The 26,680-nt window shown below is 47.3% G+C and overlaps 1 protein-coding gene across 3 annotated transcripts in view; it reads left to right on the top strand.

Moving 5' to 3' along the window:
* Positions 1-26,680, top strand: part of INPP5D (inositol polyphosphate-5-phosphatase D) — a 168,839-nt gene that overhangs the window by 88,843 nt on the left and 53,316 nt on the right. For 2 of the 3 annotated variants that reach the window (XM_040348937.1, XM_040348936.1), the window contains exon 6: positions 13,614-13,701. In XM_040348937.1, the coding sequence (XP_040204871.1) occupies positions 13,614-13,701 (88 nt within the window). Of the gene's footprint in view, positions 1-8,710; positions 8,881-13,613; positions 13,702-26,680 lie in introns of those variants that run through there. The other variant, XM_040348938.1, reaches the window with a different exon arrangement.

Here is a 26,680-nt window from a genome sequence, read left to right as displayed (position 1 = left end):
TGTTGAGAACCCCACTCCAGTACAGGTGTAATTTGGGGCACCTCCACATCAAATGAATGAGGTCCCCACGGTCTCGTGCGCACCTAGGACAGATATCATCTTCCCCCAATCCCATTCTAAACAGTCTTTCAGGCGTGTAATGTACCCTCATCAGAATATACAGTTGAGATAGACGTTGTGCAGTGTTAAGTGAGCACCCTTGCACTGCCTGTAAAGCTCCCTCCCACTGATCATCCTCAAAGGTCCCCACGTCCCTCTCCCAGGAAGACAGTACTTTTGTCGGGAATCCCGGCAGAAACGAAGAGAGCAACATGGAGTACGATTCTGAAATGAAGCCCTTAAAACTTTTCACTCCCGACATGTATTGGAAAATCGGGGCGGAGGAGAGAATCCATGGATTATCTCCCGCCTGGGCCCTAATAGCATGCCTCAGCTGCAAATAATAAAAGTACATGGACTGAGGGAGACTGAATCTCTCTTGCAGTTCTGTAAAGGAGTGCAGCTTGCCACCCGAGAAAATATGTACCAAATGTGTCACCCCATATCTTCTCCATCTCTCCTCACATGTCAACTGAGCCAATTCCCCATAATACTGGTTTTTCCATATTGGGCCGTGTCTTGTGAAACCCTCCACATCCTGAAGCTGGCGTGCCTTGTTCCAGATTTTTTGAATCAACGCATACGTGGGAAAGCGCTTGTTGGATTTGGCAAATTGTAACGCTTCGAGGCCCATAATTACTGTGTCTGCGCCTGTGGTGTATCTTAACAAAGCTTTCATAGGATCCCCCCCAAGTCCTTCCAACACCCACCGGGCGATATGCTGTAATTGGGCGGCTAGATAGTAAAGCCACGGATTAGGGAGGGCAAGCCCCCCCAGCTCCTTGGGCTTTTGTAACTGTTCTAGTTTGATTCTAGGGGATTTGTTAAGCCAAATAAAGGCCCTGAATAGGGAATTAATTATCCTAAAGTATTTCAGTGGGATTACCATCGGGGTATTATGAAGGACATACAGGAGTTGCGGCATAAAGATCATTTTTATAAGATTTACCCTACCCACCAGGGACATTTTCAGTTTTGACCATATTTTCGCCTTGTCTCTAATCCGGTTCAGTAAGGGGGATAGGTTTAAAGTGATATAATCGCGTGGTTGCGGTGTAACCCATATACCCAAGTACTTAAATTTCACTGATACGGGAATATTCTGCAGCTCGGGGCCCTCTGGTGCCGTGGAGTCTAGCCTCATAATTGCCGACTTGGTCCAATTGATTTTCAGGCCAGAAAATGATCCAAACCTTTGAATCACCGACATGGCCTCCCCCAGGGAACCCGACGTGTCCCCGAGCAGCAACATAGTGTCATCTGCATAGAGCATAATTTTTTCATGTATTTGTCCATATTTATATCCGGAAATCAAGGGGTTGGAACGGACCATCTCCGCCATAGGTTCTATGGCGATGGCGAATAGCAGAGGGGACAGGGGGCATCCCTGTCGGGTTCCTCTGTGTAACGGGAAGGGGGAAGATACTCTGCCTGCCTCTCTAATAACCGCCGAAGGGGAGTTATACAAAAGTTGAACCCAGGATTGGAATATCGGCCCAAAGCCAAATTTTGACAGTGTCGCCCATAGGTATTGCCACTCGATGCTGTCAAATGCTTTGTGTGCATCAAGCGACAGCAGCGCCCTATCCCCAAAATTGTCAGCCGGAGACTGCATGTTAAGGAAAAGTCTCCGGAGGTTGATGGCCGTGGACCTCTCCGGTATAAAACCGGATTGATCCGGGTGAATAATAGATGCTATTACCTTATTAAGCCTTACAGCTAGTACCTTGGCAAGAATTTTTATATCGGTCTGGAGGAGCGATATCGGCCTGTATGAGCCCGGGTCTAGTGGGTCCTTCCCAGGTTTAAGTAATAGGACTATGCTCGCCTGTCTCATGGAGTCAGGAAGTTGCTGCGAGACCCTGGCTGAGTTCAGTGTCCGGAGCAATCTGGGTAGGATTACATCACCGTACTGTTTGTAGACTTCAATTGGAATGCCGTCGTCCCCAGGTGCTTTGGAATTGGGGAAGGAGCCGGTAGCAATAACCATCTCCTCAATCGTAATGGGAGCCTCTAGGGTCTCTGCCTGGGACTCCGTCAAACACGGTAGCTCTATCCCCTGCAGAAAATCCCGAACCTCTTCCACTGTGTGTGCCTGCCTTGTGCCGTACAGCTCTGAGTAAAAATCCACCAGCTCACCCATCACCAGGTCCGGGGCATTCACCACCCTCCCAAGTTTGCTTCGTATGGCCCCAATGGCCGGGGATGACTCCTGTGAGTGTACTATTTTGGCCAGTAGTTTGCCCGTCTGCTCCCCCTCCTCATAAAAGGCTAATTTGTTAAAGAACCTTTTCTTGTCCGCGGTAGAAGCATCAATTCTGCTAAGCGCATCTTGAGCTGCTATCCACGCCTCACGCGAGCCCTCCCCTGAATTTGCGATGTATTCTGCCTCTAGGCGTTTAACCATCCGTGCAGCCTGCTCTCTATGGACAGTCGTATTATGCTTAACAGCGTTAACCTCAGATATAAATATCCCCCTCAGGAAGGCCTTAAAGGCGTCCCAGGTGACCCCCAAGTCGGGGCTGTCCCCATGCTCTTGCCAAAAGGCTACTATTTCACGGTCAATTTTAGCGTGAGATGGGAAGAGGTTCAGCCAGAAGGCGTTTAATTTCCATGGTGCCCTTGGTAGGCGTGACTCTGGCCTAACCCTTAATTGAAGCAGAAGGGGGGAATGGTCTGAGATGCTTCTGGGAAGGTACTGTACTTTCTCAATGTGCTGGGACGCAGACAGGGAACACAAACATAGATCAATCCTGGACAGAGACATGTGCGTTTTGGAAAAGCAGGAGAACTGTCTCTCCAATGGGTTCCTATTTCTCCAGGGATCTGTCCACCCCACCTCGCCCATGAACTTAGCCAAAGCGGTCCGAGCCCCCGCGTGTCCACCCATAGGGGGAGGGTGTCTATCTAGAACAGGGTCAAGTATCCCATTAAGATCCCCCACTAGGACTAGTGGTACCCCCGGGTGACTGAGCTGAAATGTCAGGAGAGTGCGCAGTATCGCTGGGTTGAATGGGGGCGGGACGTACACCGCCGCTAATATTAGGGTCAATTGTTGCAATCTGCACAGCAGGAACACAAATCTGCCCTCCTGATCTACCCTGGAGTCAAGCATTTCAAAATCTAGTGTTCTATGAACCAGGACACTCACCCCCCGGGAGTAAGACGTGTAGGTGGAATGATACGACCATCCCGCCCAGGCAAAACCAACCCATGACACTGTCTCCGGGGTCAGGTGGGTCTCCTGGAGGACACACCCCGCCGGCAGGTGTTTTCTAAGTGCAGTGGATACCATGGTGCGCTTGAGTGGGTCACCCAAGCCCCGGACATTCCACGAGATCAATGCAGTACATGCCATCATGGAATATTTGGAAAGTAAAGACTACCCCGCAAGAGGGTGGGTAAGAGTGCCCACCTGCCAAATTCGGCCTGCGATGGACCCCCGTATCCGTCATATCCATACACATATACATCACATGTTATCACACATATCCCCAGTTTCCCAGCACATATCTGCCTTCCCCTCCCCTCAGTCCTGCAGGCAACTGTAACTATCACCAGTGACTCAATAAAAATTGTGTAGACAGTCAGCATAGCCAGGAGCAAAAAATAGCAAAAGGAAAAAAAAAGAAAAAAGGAAAGGGTCTGTAGAGCGAGATACCATACCGGTGGGACGGGTGGCGCCCCGCACAAAAATCAGGGTTAATCATACGGGAGTCAGTCTCGGAGTGCAGAATATAAGTCTCTGTTGCCTGGTTACCTCTGGTCAGAGATTCTCCTGAATGCAGAAGAGAAAAAAACAAAAAAAACAAGTAGAAACAAAACTCAACTCTAGAAAACTTTTGGGTGTAAACAGGAACCCATGTAGGCCTGTGATGCAACAGGCATCCAACTGTCCAGGCCACGTACCTCTCTGGGTACTCCAACTGTAAGTCTGGTTGCATGAGAAGTACACAAGCTCAAAACCTGTGTGATCAGAAATATTGTTCTCCCGGTCGTGTGAACTTGAATAGTAATAGACATGGCTCCTGAGAGCAACAGAAAATTAAAAATAATAAAAAAAAAAAAAAGGGGAAAAGGAAAAAGGAAAAAGGGAGACCGGAAAATTGGGAAGAGCAGTCCTCCTTTTCCTCTGTAGACATCGTGGAATTCAGCATGCTTGTAGCTCAATCCGCATCTGCCTCTGGGCCATCCGCTTGTCTCACTAGGTGTTCGTTGGCATCCAGCCATCCAGAGCCCCCCGCCGCCGACTCGAAGAACTGGGCTCTGCCTCCAGCGATAATTCTGAGTTTAGCAGGATATAGCATGGCATACTTGGCACGCAGTCGGTACAGCCTTTTCTTCACCTCCCCAAATTTAGCTCTGCGCCTCTGTACTTCCGCAGAAAAGTCGGGGTAAAAAGAGACTCTGGCCCCGTTGAATTGTACATTACGCTTTTCTCTTGCAAGCCGCAGGATAATTTCTTTGTCTTTGTAGTTGAGGAGTTTAGCCAACATGGTGCGGGGTGGGCTGCCCGGAGGTAAGGGTCTAGGTGGAACCCTGTGCGCCCTCTCAACCGAGTAAAATGGCGTAAAAGCATCTTTGCCGAATACTTCCTGCAGCCAGTGCTCCACAAATGCGGTGGGGTCCCTGCCCTCCGTTTTCTCCGGCAGCCCCACTATACGAATGTTACTTCTCCTCAGGCGATTCTCGATATCTTCGTTCCGCGCGTCATTGGCGGTCGCCATCCTGGCTGCCACTTGTAATTCCCTAATCATAGGAGCCATTCTATCCTCCACCTCACTGACCCGGCCCTCCACTGCTGTGGTGCGCTCCCTTATTTTCTGAATATCGTGATGGATCAGTCCAACCTCCTCCTTCAGGTCCCCAAAGTGTACCTGTAGCGTCTGTACTGAAGCAGTGCACTTATTATCTGCCTTGAGGATCTCAGCCAGAGTGGGTTGTTCAGCATCCTCCCCCCCTTCTTCCTTTGGCAACTCTGGTGTGGGCCGGGCTGAGGCCTGGTGTGAGGCCTGCATGGAGGATTCCCCCGCCTGCAGTGTGTGGAATATCCCCGGTGTAGCATCCAGCTCCTCGTCCGAGGGGCGATCCGCCACACTGTTCAGCTTCTGGGCATAATATAACATGTCCTTAGGGGCTTCCCTCCCCTGGGCTTTGGGAGTCTTGGGCGGCTGCTTACCCTGGTCCTTCCTGTCTCCTCGAGCTCGCTGTGGCGCGGCGGCGCCATTTTGGATATCCAGCATCTCGTCCCCCTTCAGCTGTTTCCTCGTCATCATGCCGGATCCGCTGTCGGTAGGGGCTCCGGAGCGTTCCCGGGGTGATCGGGTACCGTGTGGTAAGTTCCGGCGCTCGTTCTGGGGTGTATGTCGGCCGGGAGAAGGATCGTTGCAGGATGCTGGCAGGGAGCTCTGTGAGACACGTCCGCTCACATGCCGCTCTTGGCCACGCCCCCCGGGAACGCTGTATTTAACGCTCCTAAAACGCCCTGCCCATTTAAATGCATGGGCAGCGCTCCCAAAGCACCTTAAAAGCGTTTTGGAAGTGCCGCAACATTTGTGCTTTTAACCCCTTCTTTGGGGTTAAAAGCACCCATTAGCGGCTGAAAAGCGTTGCTTAAAATGAGCTCTGCTTAAAGGCCAATTCACACTGCTGCATGGTGCGAGATCACATGTGATTCGCACTGCACGGTTCCTGCATCGCAGCAGTGTCATCCGGCCCTTAGCGCTAACTTAGCCCTTAGCTAGTGTGAAAGGGGTCTGAGGCCCCGTACACACGGTCGGGCAAAACCGATGAGAATGGTCCCAGGTTCAGTTTCATCGGTCCAAACCGACAGTGTGTATAGCCCATCGGTCTGTTTTCCTTCGGTCCAAAATTTTAAAACATGCTTCAAAACCGAACCGATGGACCGCTGGCCCGATCGGTCCAAACCGATGGTTAGTACAGAAAAGCATCGGTTCAAAACCCGCGCATGCTCAGAATCAAGTCGACGCATGCTTGGAAGCATTGAACTTCGTTTTATTCAGCACGTCATGTGTTTGACGTCACCGCGTTCTGACCCGATCGGTTTTTGGAACGATGGTGTGTACGCATATCAGGCCGTCAGGCCACTTCAGCGGTGAACCGATGAAAACGGTCCGTCGGACCATTCTCATCGGTTTTGTCCGACCGTGTGTACGGGGCCTGAGGGTTTGCAACCACCATATATCAGCAGAAATTTGTTCAAACTTTCACAGAGAAAATTAGAATAATCATTCATCAGAGCATTTGCTAGTACTATTTTGGATTTGACAAATTTCATATGAAAACATAGAAAATATGCATTCGATTGGCATTCCAATGTTTCAAATTCTACGTTTGATTTCGGGATTCAAATGTCCATTATAAGTATTATTTTTTCCCAAACAAAAACCACATGTAGAGATAACATTTTTGTTCATTCTTAACTTTCCTTCCTTCTCTTTCAACTTTACTCTATGGTTAGAATCATTGATTAAAGGGGTTGTAAAGGTTTGTTTTTTATTTTCTAAATAGGTTCCTTTAAGCTAGTGCATTGTTGGTTCACTTACCTTTTCCTTCCATTTCCCTTCTAAATGTTTTTTTTCTTTGTCTGAATCTCTCACTTCCTGTTCCTGCTTAGTAAGCTTGCCCCCATCATCCGAGCCGTTCTGGCTGGGGGTTAGTCAGCATGCTCGCCCCCACCCTTGTAGGGTGACCACATTTCCAAACTGCTATTCAGGGACCCCCCTCCCAAACATTAGCTTGTGATGTACCAAATCACAGCACAGTTGGTGCATCGGGTGCGTGCTCTACCCAGAAGCACTGATCACGCCCCCGAAAAAGGCCGCCACATCACCACTTCATTCACTGACAGTACTTGTCCTGGCCGGCCGAGACCAGTGGAGGCTTTTTTTGGGGGCATCAGATTGGCCCGGGGGGTTACCGGGTCAGTTTCATTCTGGGACACTATATCGTCCTGAAATGAAGGTCCCTGGGACAGACCTGCAAAATGCGGGACTGTCCCGGGCAACCTGGGACACGTGGTCACCCTACTCCCTTGGGACTACATCCCTGACTAATCCCCAGCCAGAACGGCTCGGATGATGATGGGGGCAAGCTAGTGTATCGCCAGCTTTATTAATCTGAATTTGCTATTTTGCTGGTCCCCAGTCGGTGAACTATTTTGCTGGTCCCCAGTCGGTGAACTATTTTGCTGGTCCCCAGTCGGTGAACTATTTTGCTGGTCCCCAGTCGGTGAACTATTTTGCTGGTCCCCAGTCGGTGAACCATTTTGCTGGTCCCCAGTCGGTGAACCATTTTGCTGGTCCCCGGTTGGTGAACTATTTTGCTGCTCCCCAGTCGGTGAACCATTTTGCTGGTCCCCGGTCGGTGAACTATTTTGCTGGTCCCCAGTCGGTGAACTATTTTGCTGCTCCCCAGTCGGTGAACCATTTTGCTGGTCCCCAGTCGGTGAACCATTTTGCTGGTCCCCAGTCGGTGAACTATTTTGCTGCTCCCCAGTCGGTGAACTATTTTGCTGGTCCCCGGTCGGTGAACTATTTTGCTGGTCCCCAGTCGGTGAACTATTTTGCTGCTCCCCAGTCGGTGAACCATTTTGCTGGTCCCCGGTCGGTGAACCATTTTGCTGGTCCCCGGTCGGTGAACTATTTTGCTGGTCCCCGGTCGGTGAACTATTTTGCTGGTCCCCAGTCGGTGAACTATTTTGCTGCTCCCCAGTCGGTGAACTATTTTGCTGGTCCCCAGTCGGTGAACTATTTTGCTGGTCCCCAGTCGGTGAACCATTTTGCTGCTCCCCAGTCGGTAAACCATTTTGCTGGTCCCCAGTCGGTGAACCATTTTGCTGGTCCCCGGTCGGTGAACTATTTTGCTGCTCCCCGGTCGGTGAACTATTTTGCTGCTCCCCAGTCGGTGAACCATTTTGCTGCTCCCCAGTCGGTGAACTATTTTGCTGGTCCCCAGTCGGTGAACTATTTTGCTGGTCCCCAGTCGGTGAACTATTTTGCTGGTCCCCAGTCGGTGAACTATTTTGCTGGTCCCCAGTCGGTGAACTATTTTGCTGGTCCCCAGTCGGTGAACTATTTTGCTGGTCCCCAGTCGGTGAACTATTTTGCTGGTTCCCAGTCGGTGAACTATTTTGCTGGTGGTCCCCAGTCGGTGAACTATTTTGCTGGTCCCCAGTCGGTGAACTATTTTGCTGGTCCCCAGTCGGTGAACTATTTTGCTGGTCCCCAGTCGGTGAACCATTTTGCTGGTCCCCAGTCGGTGAACCATTTTGCTGGTCCCCAGTCGGTGAACCATTATGCTGGTCCCCAGTCGGTGAACCATTTTGCTGGTCCCCAGTCGGTGAACCATTTTGCTGGTCCCCAGTCGGTGAACTATTTTGCTGCTCCCCAGTCGGTGAACCAGTTTTTGGGACAAAGGTTCAAGGACCACATGCTATACATATAAATATAAAAACAAAAAAAAAATCTTGTACTATTTTAATCATACTTTTTTAAAGTGGCTACGAATTTTAAAGGACATTATAATAAATTTCTACAATGATCAGTGTAAATACTTAACCTCATTGTACAGTAGCAATGTGTGTAATAAAGGGAAGAGCGATCCAGCCCCCTCCCTTCGTTCTCTGCACATCTGGGACAGACTCGCCCTTCAGAGGCTGCTTTAGTCACCGTGGGAGACAGATGGAGGAGAACATTCTGAGACCAGTGACTGTTCCTGAGTGCAATGCACAGCCATGGAGAAGAGAAGTCTCCCTTATGTGTAAGACTATCTTCCCTGCAAATAAAATCTTCCCTGTGCTTCGGGAAAAGCTTCCCTGCTGTCCCCTCCCCTCTACTGTAGTGAATGCAGAGGGAAGAGAGCCAAGCATCACAGCACAAAGGAAAGGTATGGAGAGGAGGGGGCAAAGGAGTTCAGTGCTAGCTGTCTAAGGTAAGGGGAAGTGCTGCATCTCTTCTCCTCCACTCTCTTATGGGCCATAAGCTCACCATGTTGCTTCTTCATTGTATAATCTGTTTCATACACACATTGCATGTTCTCATTCCCTTTGTATTATGTCACAAATCCAGAGGCTGGGCTTTCTGCAGGATTATCATTTTCTGAGTTTTTAGGTGACCGTCATGTCAGATCATAGGGCTTGTGTTCACAGACATGTAGGTAAGGTTCAAGACATGGAATGACGTAATGTCACATTTACCTTTCAAGCCTGAGGACACGCCCCAATTTTCTCTATGCCCTACCCTCTTTATTCTCCTTTCTGGTATTATTGCAGAGGCAGCGCCGAGATGATATGTATAGTTCCTGAGATTTACACCCACTGCAAACTGTCACATTGCATCTGCTGGAGACAGTTACATAACAAACAATTGATGTTTTGTTTTTTGGTCATTATCCATCCTTATGCACTCAATTCTATCAACATTTTATTGTGCCCACGGGGCACCTTTCCTTGCCTGTGCCCTAAAAGACTGGCTGCCAATAGTTACGACATTGGATTTTCACTACTGCAGGGAAGCAGCATAGAAATGAGCTAAAGGCAGAGCTCTGTAAGAAATGTTAATGTGTCTAAGGAAAGTCATAGACAGCCAGATCCGATGAATGCGAGACATGTTTATCCTTAGATTGGTCTCCAGTGATGACCTGATCGGTCGCCGCGTTCAGCACACGCAAATGCATTCTGTAAAAGGCTTCAGTTCTTGTCAGTGATCATCAGCCAGAAGAGTTTCCCAGCATGCTGTTGGTTCCTTCCTGCTCTATACACTACCTGACTTACAGTATGTAAGTAAAGATCGCACTGGTCGCAAGCTTACAACTTTTTATTCTTAAGCCTCGTACACACAATCGGATTTTCAGCGGACAAAGCGTAGGACTTTTGGCTGAAGGGCGTTGGCCAGGATATTGTCTTGCATACAAACGGCAAAGAATTGTCAGCTAACAAACACAAAACTATGTGTTTTTTTTCAGCTCTTTAGCGCCACCCTGTGGGCAACTTCTGCTAATGTTGTGTTATGGTGAGCATGCGTGTTTGTACTTTGGAGTTTTGTCCGACGAACTTGTGTACACACAATCGGAAAATCTGACAACACACAATTGTTGGCGGACAATTTTAAAGCATGCTATCTCACATTTGTCCGACAACAATTGTCCGATGGAGCGTACAAATGGTCGGCTTAAAGCCTCATACACATGATCGGATTATCCGAGGGGAATTGTGTGATAGGAACTTAGGGCCAGATTCACAAAAGAGATACGACGGCGTTTCTCCTGATACGCCGTCGTATCTCTGTTTCTATCTATGCGACTGATTCATAGAATCAGTTACGCATAGCTAGCCCTAAGATCCGACAGCTGTAATTGTCTTACACTGTCGGATCTTAAGATGCAATACCGCGGCCGCCGCTGGGGGGAGTTTGCGTCGTAAACCAGCGTCGGGTATGCAAATTAGGAGTTACGGCGATTCCCGACGGTTTTTCGCGTTCGCTACGTCGCCGCTAGTCTAGTTTCCTGTCGCAAAGTTAGTCGTTTTTTTTGGTGCCTTAACTCTACACAGCAATCGTATTGCTGTATAAAGTATGGCCGTCGTTCCCGCGTCGAAATGTAAAAAATAACGTCGTTTGCGTAAGCCGTCCGGGAATACGGAATTACGCTACGCGCGTCGACGTTCGAAAAAAATGACGTCACTTCGCGCAAAGCACGGCGGGAGTTCGGAAACGGAGCATGCGCGGTAGGTCCGGCGCGGGAGCGCGCCTAATTTAAATGGCACACGCCCATTTAAATTGGCCCGCCTTGCGCCGGAGGCCGCCGGTGTAGGTTTTCATCGCAAGTGCTTTGTGAATCAGGCACTTGCGATGAAAAATTGCGGCGGTGTAACATATCTACGATACGTTACGCCGCCGCTCATCTACGTGAATCTGGCCCATAGGATGTTTCTGGACAGCTGCACTCTGAACAATGGTTGCCTTTATTAAATTAGGAACAGCACTACAAGTCACAGCAAACTAAACAGAAACCTAGGCAGCTGATGCATTTCGCACTAAATCTAGTGCTTAATCATAGCTATTGTTGGGAATTGTGTGATGACAGGCTGTTTGTACGCTCCATCAGACAATTGTCAGATTTTCCACGGACAAATGTGGGATAGCATGCTTAAAAATTGTCTATCAACAAATGCATGGTGTCAGATTATCCGATCGTGTGTACACAAGTCCTTCGGACAAAACTCCAAAGTACAAACACGCATGCTCAGAAGCAATGCTCACCATAACACAACATTAGCATAAGTTGCCCAAAGGGCGGCGCTAAAGAGCTGAAAAACCCACGTAGTTTCATGTTTGTTGGCCGACAATTCTTTGCTGTTAGTATGCAATATAAGTTCATGGCCAACGGCCTTCGGACAAAAGTTCTACGCTTTGTCTGCGGAAAATCCGATCATGTGTACGAGGCTTTAGACTTATTTCATAGATAGCACAAAGTGCAATGGCTATACAAAGTATAATAGCCCCTAGCACCAGCCACAACCACTTTCTTGTCTTTCCTTATTTAGCTAGTCCAGGTGAAATCTGATTGGTTACTTTGGTTTCCTACACTTAAAGGGTAACTCCACTAGCGTGGGGAAAAAAATAGCAAATGAAGAAAAAATAATATAGTGTGTACAATTGCGATACAAGTCATATTGTAACTGAATGTTATTAAAAATTACCTTTCCTTTTCAATCTGTAGCCGCTGTAATTTTCTAAAAATGCAATGCAATATGGCTACATGGAGTTGTTCTGTACACATAATGTGTACTGACCACTCCCCAAAAACATAATTTCCTGCTTGTGTGATTGGCTCACCAATTTTCCCAGAAGTCTGCCTAAAATACAAGTCAGATTTCAGGCATCCCCTGCAACAAAAATATAATTTTTGGTGAGATATTTCCAATGAGAACTCGTCTAAAGGGATGCAGGCCCAGCAGCTTTCCTCATTGGTGCCCTGCAGCTGCCACAGCTGACAGTTAATTATAAAACCACTACCATTAGACCCACTATGCACAGATGCACAGACAAACACACATGGATTTCTTCAGAATACAAAAGGTAGGAATCTGCAACAAAGGTTGTTATAATCCCTGCAATATATACAGATCACCCAAAGGGGAATGTTTTTCCTCAACAAAAGTGGAGTTGTGCTTTAACCACTTAAGGACCGCCTCCTGCACATATACGTCGGCAGAATGGCACGGCTGAGCACATGTACGTACAGGTACGTCCTGTACTAGTACCCAGCCGTGGGTCGCGGGCGCGCGCCCGCGGCGCGCTCCAGCGACCCGGTCCGAAGCTCCGTGACTGGGACCGCGGGACCCGCAGACCCGATGGCCGCTGGAGTCCCGCGATCGGTCCCAGGAGCTGAAGAACGGGGAGAGCCGTGTGTAAACACAGCTTCCCCGTTCTTCACTGTGGCTCCGTCATCGATCGTGTGATCCCTTTTATAGGGGAACACAATCAATGACGTCACACCTACAGCCACACCCCCCTACAGTTGTAAACACACTTCAGGGAACACGTAACCCCAACAGCGCCCCCTGTGGTTAACTCCCAAACTGCAATTGTCATTTTCACAATAAACAATGCATTTTAAATGCATTTTTTGCTGTGAAAATGACAATGGTTCCAAAAAGAAGTGTCCGCCATAATGTCGCAGTCACGAAAAAAAATCACTGAATGCCGCCATTAGTAGTAAAATTTTTTTTTTATTAAAAATGCAATAAAACTATCCCCTATTTTGTAAACGCTATAAATTTTGCGCAAACCAACCGATAAACGCTTATTGTGTTTTTTTTTTACCAAAAATAGGTAAAAGAATACGTATCGGCCTAAACTGAGGAAAACATTTTTTTTAATATATTTTTGGGGGATATTTAATATAGCAAAAAGTAAAAAATATTGCAATTTTTTCAAAATTGTTGCTCTATTTTTGTTTATAGCGCAAAAAAAACGCAGAGGTCATCAAATACCACCAAAAGAAAGCTCTATTTGTGGGAAAAAAAGAACGCCAATTTTGTTTGGGAGCCACGTCGCATGACCGCACAATTGTCAGTTAAAGCGTCGCAGTGCCGAATCGCAAAAAGGGACAAGGTCCTTTAGCTGCATTTTGGTCCGGGTCTTAAGTGGTTAAGCTTAGTACACATGACCAGAAAATTCGACGAAGAACATTGTTTTTGAAGCAATTGTGCGATAAACTGATTGTTTGTTAGTACACAGCTTTCCAGAGCCGATCATGACAGTTCATCCAAAATTATCTGAGGGGTCAAACACAAAAAAAAAGGATATTCTCATCGTGTTCGCAAAGCTTTAAGGCGCTGTGCAGTGACATATAAGACTAATGTGTATACAGTATATGGATATTTACTGTATATGACCTAGTCAGGTTGTATTAGAAGCGTGCTTTATGTAAGACAGATGATTCATGAGTAGTTCTGCATTTTTTTCTCTAATACATTTGTCATTCCTTAGTGAGGTGACCCGCACTCTGCCAGCCCTGGAGTCTCTGCAGAGCACATTTGAACCCCAGTTCTCCCCTGGATTCCGCCAGCGATCTCCTGTAAGTCTCACTTAAAAATTATATTATCAATGCTATAAGAAATATACAGGGAGTGCAGAATTATTAGGCAAGTTGTATTTTTGAGGATTATTTTATTATTGAACAACAACCATGTTCTCAATGAACCCAAAAAACTCATTAATATCAAAGCTGAATATTTTTGGAAGTAGTTTTTAGTTTGTTTTTAGTTTTAGCTATTTTAGGGGGATATCTGTGTGTGCAGGTGACTATTACTGTGCATAATTATTTGGCAACTTAACAAAAAAAAATATATACCCATTTCAATTATTTATTTTTACCAGTGAAACCAATATAACATCTCAACATTCACAAATATACATTTCTGACATTCAAAAACAAAACAAAAACAAATCAGTGACCAATATAGCCACCTTTCTTTGCAAGGACACTCAAAAGCCTGCCATCCATGGATTCTGTCAGTGTTTTGATCTGTTCACCATCAACATTGCGTGCAGCAGCAACCACAGCCTCCCAGACACTGTTCAGAGAGGTGTACTGTTTTCCCTCCTTGTAAATCTCACATTTGATGATGGACCACAGGTTCTCAATGGGGTTCAGATCAGGTGAACAAGGAGGCCATGTCATTAGATTTTCTTCTTTTGTACCCTTTCTTGCCAGCCACGCTGTGGAGTACTTGGACGCGTGTGATGGAGCATTGTCCTGCATGAAAATCATGTTTTTCTTGAAGGATGCAGACTTCTTCCTGTACCACTGCTTGAAGAAGGTGTCTTCCAGAAACTGGCAGTAGGACTGGGAGTTGAGCTTGACTCCATCCTCAACCCGAAAAGGCCCCATCTTTGATGATACCAGCCCAAACCAGTACTCCACCTCCACCTTGCTGGCGTCTGAGTCGGACTGGAGCTCTCTGCCCTTTACCAATCCAGCCACGGGCCCATCCATCTGGCCCATCAAGACTCACTCTCATTTCAGCAGTCCATAAAACCTTAGAAAAATCAGTCTTGAGATAATTCTTGGCCCAGTCTTGACGTTTCAGCTTGTGTGTCTTGTTCAGTGGTGGTCGTCTTTCAGCCTTTCTTACCTTGGCCATGTCTCTGAGTATTGCACACCTTGTGCTTTTAGGCACTCCAGTGATGTTGCAGCTCTGAAATATGGCCAAACTGGTGGCAAGTGGCATCTTGGCAGCTGCACGCTTGACTTTTCTCAGTTCATGGGCAGTTATTTTGCGCCTTGGTTTTTCCACACGCTTCTTGCGACCCTGTTGACTATTTTGAATGAAACACTTGATTGTTCGATGATCACGCTTCAGAAGCTTTGCAATTTTAAGAGTGCTGCATCCCTCTGCAAGATATCTCACTATTTTTGACTTTTCTGAGCCTGTCAAGTCCTTCTTTTGACCCATTTTGCCAAAGGAAAGGAAGTTGACTAATAATTATGCACACCTGATATAGGGTGTTGATGTCATTAGACCACACACCTTCTCATTACAGAGATGCACATCACCTAATATGCTTAATTGGTAGTAGGCTTTCGAGCCTATACAGCTTGGAGTAAGACAACATGCATAAAGAGGATGATGTGGTCAAAATACTCATGTGCCTAATAATTCTGCACTCCCTGTAGGCTTGTCTAGTCGGTCCAAGATGAAATCATTACACATTTGTATATAGGTTTTACCAAAATATAAAGACAAATAGAGCCAGGCAGGTAATTTGGGGTTTAACTATATGTGATGGGGACCTTCATATTTTTGAAAACTGATTTACTAAAACTGGTGCATACAGAATCTGGTGCAGCTGTGCATAGTAACCAATCAGCTGCTAGGTTTTTGGCTGGGTTCACACTACTACACTACTTTCATCCTACTTTGCTCTGTGTTCACTGTTTCCCTATGAGAGCGTCTTGTAGCATCCTACACAAGTCGGTCCGACTTTGAAAATGCTCCCTGTACTACTTTTGGTCCTACATTGATCCTACTTCAGGCCCTTTGAATATCATTGAAGTAGGACCAAAGTAGTATCCTGTTCATGAAAGTAGGATGGATGTAGGACCAATGTAGGATAAATGTAGGACCAATGTAGCAGAGCAAAGTAGGATGAAAGTAGTGTAGTAGTGTGAACCCAGCCTCAGGCTGGGATCACACTGGTATGACAAACGCTCCCACATTGGGAGCTCATGATGTGTGAAAATCAATGTTTCCCTATGGGAGCCGTCTTTACTGGTCCGACACAAGTCGGTCCGACTTTGTAAATGCTCCCTGAACTACTTTGGTCCGACTTTGATCCTACTTCAGCCCATTAAATATCATTGAAGTCGGATCAAAGTCGGATCGCCGCCTTGCCTAATCCGATTTTGGCATGCAACTAGAGCTCTGATAATCTTGAGGGGGAACTCCACGCCAAATTTTAAATAAAAAACTGGCACTGCCCGGGGCATGATGGGACGTTGACGTTATAAGGGGCGGGGTTACCGGATTACATTACCCGGTGACCCCACCCCATGCCAATACAAGTCGGTGCGCACTGCGCACACGGCATTTCAGTGTGAAAGAGCGTTGAGTCAACACCCTCTTTCCTGACCGGCCGGGCTGCGTGCTCGGATAAGGGTCTGGTATGGATTTTGGGGGGACCCCCACACTGTTTTTTCGGCGTAGGGGTTCCCTTTAAAATCCATACCAGACCGAAGGGCCAGGTATGCTCTTAGAGGGGGAACCCATGCCGGTTGTTTTTTATTTGGCTTAGAGTTCACCCTCAAGATTCATACCAGACACAGTGCCTGGTATTGTTAGGGATCGAAGTTGGATCCCTGTTCATTGAAGTCGGACGTATGTCGGACTTCAAGTCGCAGGGCAAAATTGGATCCAAAGTAGTACGACTGTCGTGTCGTAGCAGTGTGAACCCAGCCTTAAATTGGTGCACACAGAATCTGGTGCAGCTGTTCATAGTAACCAATCAGCTGCTAGGTTTTATTGTCAAAGCTTAATTGAACAAGCCGAAGTTAGAATCTGATTGGTTACTATGCACAACTGCACCAGATTTTATGTGCTTCAGTTTTAATTAAGGCAGGGTTCACAATATTGAAAATTCTACAATCCTATTTTGTTTCACTTTGCTGACTGTACCAATCTTCTTTTGGCCCAACGTTTTTTGTTTCCTTGAGAACATGTTTTTCTTTGCCATAAAAAAAAAATGTTTCTCATATTTCATTTTGCTAATTTTTGTATTAGTGTGTGCATTAAGTTGAGATGTTTTGCTAGATTTTATATTAGTGTGTGCATTCTGGTGAGATAGTCAAAGACTTGATGGATTGATGCTATCCAGTTACACAGTTATTTCCATTATGTTGTAGCTGGATGACAAATGGGAAACTTAAATAATTAATGCCAAACCCAAGCTTTAAAATCTCTTTTAAAGTGTTACTAAACCCAGGACCCGGCATTCACTATATCTGGTCTCCCACAGTACACAGAACATACAATAGTTTTAGTAAATATAAACTGCTAATTCCCTTTTCTCATCAGCAGTATATACAGTAGCAGTCCTGTGACTTCTATAAGTGTCTGGTTATAGTTTGGAGGAGGAGTTTTCATTCTCCCCTGATTTTCCTATGAGGCTGCAGGACCCCTGACCCTCTGTCTGGACAGTGCTGATTGGCCCTGTGCTAATCCAATCCACTCTCCCAAGAAAAGAAAAAAAAAAGTAGCAATACACACCAAACTGAGCATGTGTAGCTTGCCCCCAAGGCTCTGTTCTATCAGCAGATGGATTGGGGGTGTTGAAGGAAGGGAAGGTTCAGAGAAGACAGAATCAAACTGCCTTTTAACACAATGCAGAGGTTTAACCCCTTAGGTTCCACATTGAGTATAACAAGCATGCTTTACAGCATATACACACTGATATTACTGGTGTGGGTTTAGTAACAATTTAACATTTCAATGTCATTTTAAAGGTTGTTTTTTTTTTTTTGTAAATCTACAGCTTTCACGTGATCCTGCCATGAGGGTCATTGTTCAGGAACTCCCTGTTATAGGATGACAGTTGTGCTTCTGTTTTGTCATCCTATCACATTGTAGCGCTCACCCCCGAAGGAGCCGCTGGTTTGTTTTGGGACCGGCCTGCTAAGTTACCCTGGCGTTGTCTAGGGGTGTAATAGTGAGAGCAAAAGCAGTGAGCGAAGGTCCAGACAGTGAATAAAGGTTTTATCAATGGTTTATTTTCCAGGCCAACACGGCCAACATCAACATCAGTGGGAAGGTCAAGGTTGATGAAGAAAAAGAGAGAACTTTGCAGTATCAGGCCTGGATATTAAATGGAGCAGTCAGTACTGCTCTGTATAGTACCAATTTGTAACACGTCGCCACTCAATCTGAGTGGGAAGAGTGCCCCCGGACAGACTCCTTTTTCACAAGTCTGGCAGCCAAGGTGTCACTTAGGATTTCTGGGAGGATGGAGGCCTGTCTCACGGGCCAAATACAATAACTGAGCTGGGTAGATAAATAAAGCAATCCTCCCAGTAGATGTCTGCCTTGGTCACCAGATGACAGCAACATACCTGTCAGCACTCTGGTCACCGGATCCCCAATTGGTTTGTCCCGGCTCTGTTGGACGACCTGCCTCCGGGCCCCCCCCCAAACCGACTCCCCAATCGCACGGCACTCAGCCTGGGATCCCTTCAATAGAACCGGGAACCCAGCAAGTCACTGGGGTCCCCTTGTACCTCCGGATGAGGGTTTTCGTAGACTGCAACTTTGGCCAGGCGGGCCACGCCGGCGGGGTCCATAGATGCGCGCACCCTGAAGGTGGATGCCGCACCTGGAACGGGACCCCGCGAAGATTTTAGAACACATGAAACCTGTCACAGATATACTCCTCCCCAGCATGCCTTGCGAGGAAGAAACTTCTCTAATTGGCTGCTGGGGAAAACTTGCTCTACCAGAATCCCTCTGGCACCAACTGCTGGTCAGGGATGATATTGCATCCCTGGACCACAGACTGACCCAGCGGACATTTCTGGAATGACAGAAGTCCCAGAAATGTAAACAATTAGTGAATGGGAGCAAGGTAACTTTCCCATTCCCCACTATCTTTAGTGTAGTGCCCATACTGAAAGTAGGGGGACGCTACAACATGCATCCCTGGTGGTGATTACAAGGAGCTGTGCTGACACCCATTGGGCAGTTATAGTCCACTGTGAGAAAGTTGGCTCAGAGCAATGATGTGTAGGTGATGCTGGAGAGCATGGACTGTAGACAGGAAGTGGCTGGAAGAGAATGCAGGAAAATATCTGTACTAAGATGAAAAAAGGATGAAAAAAAGCAAAATGTATGTAAAAAAGATGGCGATTGTTTATACAGTAATACAATTGCTTTGGCAGTCTAATAGTCATTCTTAGGTTTAGCTCTACATGAAAGTGTATCTCTTATCAAAATTTTGACTAGAGTAAGGAACAAGGAAAGAATCAAATTTATCATAAAGGTTTCTTGTTCTTCCCAGGTTGTTTTGCCAGGAGCAATGCCCATGCACTGACCATTTCCTCCATCTTGAGGAAATCCTCGTTAGTTGCTGTCTTGGTTATAACATTGTCACCAGGACAGGAAATTAGAGAAACTTCCTCTAACAGGGACATAATGGTCATAAAAACACTTTATTATTGGCTGTTCCCCATTACTTGCAACCAGGCCCGGACTGGCCATCGGGCAAACCGGGCATTCGCCCGGTGGGCCGCGGCCACCGAGAGGCCGCCAGGCTGCAAGTCGCCGGGCACAAGTCTCTTTAAACCCGCGCCGCTCATCAAGCCTCTCCGCGGCCTCCCGGGTGGACGTAAACACAGGGGGGAGGAGCTAGATGAGAAGCCGTCGGCCTCTCCACGGCCGGGGGGCGTGACTGCGAGGGAGAAGAGCCAGAGCGGACACCTGTTGCTCCTTACACCGGCCCGGATATAGCAGAAAACGTGAGTGCAGCCCCCCCCCCCTCCTGTAACCTGGATAGGAGGAGCAGTGGGGGCGGCTGCATATAAAAAATCTTTTTCTCTGTCTCCCTTCTGCTGTATTGGAATGCCTGAGGCTGCGGGAGGTAGAGGAGAAGCAGGCATTCCAATACTGCAGAAGGGAGATTGAGAAAATGATTTTTTATATGCAGCCGCCCCCACTGCTCCTCCTACACCTCTCATACTCTTTGCCTCCTCGTGATCTCCCCAGTGCTCTCTGCCACCCCCCCAGTGATTTCTGCTACCCCCTCCCAGTGCTCTCTGCCACCCCCTCCCAGTGCTCTCTGCCACCCCCCCCCAGTGATTTCTGCCACCCCCTCCCAGTGCTCTCTGCCACCCCCCCCAGTGATTTCTGCCACCCCCTCCCAGTGCTCTCTGCCGCCACCCCCCCCCAGTGCTCTCTGCCACCCCCCCCCAGTGCTCTCTGCCACCCCCTCCCAGTGCTCTCTGCCACCCCCCCAGGGCTCTTAACCTCCCCCCAGCGCTCTTAACCTCCCCCAGAGCTCTCTGCCACCCCCAGTGCTCTCCACCACCCCCAGTGCTCTCAACCTCCCCCCAGAGCTCTCTGCCACCCCCCAGTGCTCTCTGCCACCCCCCGTGCTCTCTGCCACCCCCGTGCTCTCCACCTCCCCCGGTGCTCTCTGCCACCCCCGGTGCTCTCTGCCACCCCCGGTGCTCTCTGCCACCCCCCCAGTGCCCTCTGCCACCCCCCAGTGCTCTCTGCCACCCCCCAGTGCTCTCTGCCACCCCCCCAAGTGCTCTCTGCCACCCCCAAGTGCTCTCTGCCACCCCCCAGTGCTCTCTGCCACCCCCCAGTGCTCTCTGCCACCCCCCAGTGCTCTACGCCACCTCCCAGTGCTCTCTGCCACCCCCCAGTGCTCTCTGCCACCCCCCAGTGCTCTCTGCCACCCCCCAAGTGCTCTCTGCCACCCCCCAAGTGCTCTCTGCCACCCCCCAGTGCTCTCTGCCACCCCCCCCCAGTGCTCTCTGCCACCCCCCAGTGCTCTACACCACCTCCCAGTGCTCTACGCCACCTCCCAGTGCTCTCTGCCACCTCCCAGTACTCTCTGCCACCCTCCAGTGCTCTCAACCTCCCCCCAGTGCTCTCTGCCACCCCCAGTGCCCTCTGCCACCCCCCAAGTGCTCTCTGCCACCCCCTCCAGTGCTCTCTGCCACCTCCTCCAGTGCTCTCTGCCACCCCCCAGTGCTCTCCGCCACCTCCCAGTGCTCTCCGCCACCTCCCAGTGCTCTCTGCCACCCCCCAGTGCTCTTTACCACCCCTCAGTGCTCTCAACCTCCCCTCAGGGTTCTCTGTCACCCCCCAGTGCTCTCCACCTCCCTCCATGCTCTCTGCCACCCCTCAGTGCTCTCAACCTCCAACCAGGGCTCTCCTCCACCCCCGCAGTGCTCTCCTCCACCCCCGCAGTGCTCTCTGCCAATCCCCGCAGTGCTCTCTGCCAATCCCCAGTGCTCTCTGCCACCACCCCAGTGCTCTCTGCCACCCCCCAGTGCTCTCCACCTCCCTTAGTGCTCTCCACCTCCCCCAGTGCTCTCTGCCACGCCACCCCCCCAGTGCTCTCAACCTTCCCCACAGTGCTCTCTGCCACGTCACCCCCCCCAGTGCTCTCTGCCACCCCCCAGTGCTCTCTGCCACCCCCCAGGGCTCTCTGCCACCCCCCCAGTGCTCTCCACCTCTCCCCATGGTCTCTGCCACCCCCCAGTGCTCTCCACCACCCCCCCTGTGCTCTCCACATCCCTGCATGCTCTCCACCTCCCCCATGTTCTCTGCCAGAGGTGTCGGTTAGCATGTCATGGGCTGCTTAATCCAAAATGCCCGGGCCTATTTTTTGTCCCAGTCCGGGCCTGCTTGCAACCTCAGTGACATCATTGTTACTTAAGCCTCGTACACACGGTATGATTGTTGGCCAATCGAGCGTCTGATTTTTGTCAAAAGGGGGCGTGTGCCAGGATCTTGTTTTGCATACTAACAGTACACCATCTTCGGCCAACAAACACGAATGCAGTGATGTACTACAAGGAATTTCAGCTCTTGAGCGCCACCCTTTGGGACCCTTCTGCTAATTTCGTGTTTGGTGAGCATTGATTCTGAGAATTTCGTGTTTGTACTTTTGACTTTTGTGTGACGGATTTGTGTACTGACCAGACGAAAATCAGACGTGGAGCCATTGGCCGGCGAAAATTTATTAGCCTGTCATCCAACATTTGTTGGTCGAAAGTTGGACAACAATTGTCAAAAGGAGCGTACTAACGGTAAGATTTTAGGACAACATTCTGTTAACAGACAATTCCCTGCCAAAAATCGTATCGTGTGTACGAGGCTTTAGAAAGGAAGTGATGAGGGATCTCCCCAGTCGGAAAGCAACATCATAAAAATTACAAGGGCTCTAACAATCCTTTACTATTGCTGTTAGAGAGCCAATAAAGTATTACACCCTGTCCCACTCTGTTAATGTGTGCATACTATACACAGTGAAAGTATTGTGTTGTCGCATGGAAAGTTTTGAAATCATTCTCATTAACATTAACAGTTAAACAATAATTGCAGTTACAGTGACTCCCTGGTCCTTATCTGTTTATGATCACAGAAGACCAGTCAGACCTATTGACTGATGACCTGGTTAGGGTTCTCACCATGTAGGTCATCTGCTCTCTTGGTACTTGGGGTACCAAAAACCTTCATGATGGTATGGTTTTTTTTTTACCTGCGTCCCTTAATGAACAGAGACACTGTGTATGCTTTCTATCTCTTGTTACATATGATAATATAAAGTGAAACAAAAAAAAAACTACATTGCATCTGAGCACCACAAACCAAAAAGGCTACTTACTTAATTTATAATATTCAAAGCAAACTCTCCCATCCATTCATGTCTCCATGCTTTATTTTGCTGAGAAATCACTTTGAAAAACACTCCCCCTAGCATTCCTGGCTTTTGCCATTTTGAGTAAGGGCAAATATTTCATGTAGCATTTACTTCCTAGAATCCAACTGCCCTTAGCCCAGGAATGCAGGCAGGAGGATGTGCTTAGCTGAGAAAAACCCTCCTAAAGACTCCTGAGATGTTTGACACAATTTGCTTTGGAAAGAAACCAGAAAGTAACTGGAGATATGTAAAAAAAAAAAAAAAAGTAAATATGAATATATGTTTCTATCTATTTACTAATGCTAGCAGCATAAGGTATAAAAATATTCAATGTTGATTAAGAGAGTGACGTTCCACTTTAAAGTGAATCTGTGTTCTGGCTATTGACATTTAATAAGCCTCATATTCAGTAAAGCAGTTACATTAGGGTGACCATACATCCCCGGTTTCTGGGGACAGTCCCCAGATTGAGGACACTGTCCCTGCACCAAGTCTGTCCCTGGATTGGATTTAAACAGGTGCTGGGGCAATTTCAAAGACAGTCAGTGTAGAATTAAAAAATAAATAAATTCTGAATTGCACCCCCCCGCTGCGCCGCTCCTACTAGCTTAGGTGTGGTGTATTTTTTTCCATTATCTGTGCCCCTTTCTGATGATCATGTGCTGGTTGGAGCGGAAGGAATATTTCTTCAGTTTTGGGTGCATGCTCATTCAGCTCCACTCGCACGTTCTTCTGCCTTGGCTCAAGTCCCGGCCAGCCAATTACCATTATCAGTCATTACTGATCCGCCCATGTGAAAGGGGCTATAGGCTAACTGGTCTGTAATTCCCAGGGATGTATTTTGGGTCCTTTTTAAATATTGGTGATACATTGGCTTTTCTCCAATCCGCTGGTGCCATTCCAGTCAGTAAACTGTCAGTAAAAATTAAGAACAATGGTCTGGAAATTACTTGACTGAGTTCCCTAAGGACCCTCGGGTGCAAGCCATCCGGTCCAGGTGATTTATTAATGTTAAGTTTACCAAGTCTAATTCTAATTCTGTCCTCTGTTAGCCATGAGGGTGCTTCCTGTGACATGTCATGAGGACACACACTGCAGTTTTGGTTACTGAAGCCCCCCAATTCCCAACTGGGGAGAAGAATAAATTCAATACCTTCGCCATCCTTTGTAGCCAGATGTCCTTCCTCATTCTTTATGAGGCTAATATGGTCTGTCCTCCTTCTTTTTTTACTGTTTACATACTTAAAGAATTTAATGGGATTTTTTTTTGCTCTCCTCCGCTCTGTGTCTTTTGTGTACTATAGCCGCCCTAAATGCACCCTTACAGTTCTTGTTGCATTCTTTATAAAGTCTGAATGCTGATGATGATCCCTGAACCTTGTATTTTTTGAAGGCCTCCTCTTCTGCTTTTATATGCATTTTTACATTGGAGTTAAGCCACCCAGGCTTTTGTTCGCTCTTTTAAAAGTATTGCCCAATGGGATGCACTGGCTAATTCCCTTATTTAATATGTCTGGATAATTAAAATCCCCCATTATGATGACACTTCCCATCCTTGCTGCTAATCCAAATTGGGATAGGAGGTCCTCCTCCCCCTCAGGTTAAGGGGCCTATAGCATACTCCCAGTATTATTTTCCCCTTAGCTTCATCCCTTTAGAGCTCTACCCATAAAGATTAAACTTCCTCCCTAGCTCTCTTAGTGATGTCATCTCTCACATTCACTTGTATATTATTCATGATATATAGACCTACCCCTCCCCCTTTTTTACCATCGTTATCCCTGTGATAAAGGGAATACCCTTGAATGGTTGCCAGGCAATCTTGAGAGCTGTTGAACCAGGTCTCTGAAATTCGCAAAAAATCCAAATCCTCCTTGACAACAGTATCTTTAGTTCACCCATCTTGTCCGCCAGGCTCTTGGCATTGGTGAACTTGCCACGTAGTTTAGCCCGGTCGCATACTATCCTCTAATTGGGTGTTCCGAGATTTCAACTAGGATTTGTTACTATACTTACCTTGGGTTTGTGTGCTTTAGTCAACCTACCACTAATGCCCCCAATACTACCCTCTGGAATATGTTCCGCGCTGACTATCTCTACCTCTGGCTCCTAGTTTAAAAACCCCTCTAACTTTTTGGCCATCTTTACTCCCAGCAGATCTGCACCCTCTTCATTTAGGTGCAGTCTGTCCCTTCTATAGAACTGGTGACTAATTAAGAAGTCACCCCAGTCCCCCAGGAACTCAAACCCCTAAATGAGCTTTAATAAGCCTTCACTGACCTCTATATGTGCTTTCACAATAGAGCCATTCATCCTCAAATCCTCATCTTTAGAACAGATTAGAAGGCTGTTAAATTACTGTAGAGCAGGAGTACCCAACCAGTGGCCCACGGAGCCCTCTGATGTGGCCCACGACCTCCTGCTCTGGAAAAGCGGATTGACATAAGCCGATGCTTTGTGTAAAGCCCAAACTCTTGTCACAGGTGGTGTGATATCAAATCACTCTGCCTGGGACAGCAACAGCTGGTGATATATATGGACATATCTGTTCTGCAGTGGTTACTGGGCTGCTTTCAAACTGATTTGCAGCTGCAGCGAAGAACACCTGCGGGTTACCTGCACTGAGCCCTAGACTTCTGTTATTACCTGTGGGTTGGTGCAAAAATTCACTTTTTTTAATAAGAAAATAAGACAACAGTAAAGTTAGCCCAATTTTTTTATATATTGTGAAAGATAATTTTACGCCAAGTAAAATGATACCCAACATGTCACGCTTCAAAATTGCGCCCGCTCGTGGAATGGCGTCAAACTTTTAACCTTAAAAATCTCCATAGGCGACGTTTAAAAAATTCTATAGGTTGCATCTTTTGAGCTACAGAGGAGGTCTAGGGCTAGAATTATTGCTCTCGCTCTAACGATCACGGTGATACCTCACTTGTGTGGTTTGAACACTGTTTTCATATGAGGGTGCTTCTCACGTATGCGTTCGCTTCTGCGCGCAAGCTCGTCGGGACGGGGCGCTTTAAAAAAAAATATTTTTTGTTTTCTTATTTATTTTATTAATTTTTACACTGAAAAAAACAAAAATTGATCATTTTTATTCCTATTACAAGGAATGTTAACATTCCAAAAAGCATGACAGGTCCTCTTAAATATGAGATCTGGGGTCAAAAAGACCTCAGATCTCATAATTAGACTTAAAGGAGTTGTAAAGGAAAACATTTTTTGGCTGAAATGACTGTTTACAGGGTATAGAGACATAATAGTTAACTGATTCCTTTTAAAATTGATTAAAAATTGATAAACATCATTCATATAATGTGCCTCTAGTTTCGTTTTTGCATCTAGTTTCGTTTTGCAAAAACGAACAATGAGGACATGGAGCCAGGACTGCAGTAGGGTAAAGGAAGCTATTTAGCTAAAAGAAAAATTTCCTTTAGTGACCCTTTAAATGCAAAAAAAAAAGAAAAAAAGTGTCATTTGAAAAAATGACAACAAGAAAATATTGCTTTAAGAAGCATGGGCGGAAGTGACGTTTCGACGTCGCTTCCGCCCTGCTATGCTATGGGGACGGGTGGGGGCCATCTTGCCCCTCACTTGTACCCCAGCCGAGCAGGGGACAGGACCTGATCGCCTCCGCCGCTACCGACGGCTCCGGTAAGCGGTGAAGGGTGCGGGAGAGCGGCGTGAGGGCCCTCTCCCGCTGCCCGATAACGGTGATCTCGCGGTGAATCCGCCGTGGAGACCACCGTTATCGTTTACAGGACCACTCACAGTAAAGATGGATATCTCAGTTGTGGCAGCAGCTGCAGCCGTTACCGAGATATCCATCTTTAAAAACAGGACGTATATAGTCGTGAGCGGGTCCTTAAGTGGTTAAAGCAGTAAATAACCCAAAACCAGAAATGTAATATTTTGCAGATTAGCAATCATTAGATGTGGCGGCTGCATTAGTTTTCATTTTTAGTCTTTTTTCCCTCTGTTTTCACCTGGTGATCTGGCCCCTGCTCTGTATGAAGGTGAACAGGGGGCACATTTAGATATGAGCATTGTCAGTCGATGGGGGAGGGGGGGAGTTTTAGATGCACTAACAGATTTACTTTTTGTCATTTTTTAAAGACAAAGCTCAC

This window comes from Rana temporaria, chromosome 4, assembly GCF_905171775.1.
Source record: "Rana temporaria chromosome 4, aRanTem1.1, whole genome shotgun sequence".
In the NCBI taxonomy this organism is placed as follows: Eukaryota; Metazoa; Chordata; class Amphibia; order Anura; family Ranidae; genus Rana; species Rana temporaria.
This window is presented reverse-complemented; position numbering and strand designations above follow the sequence as displayed.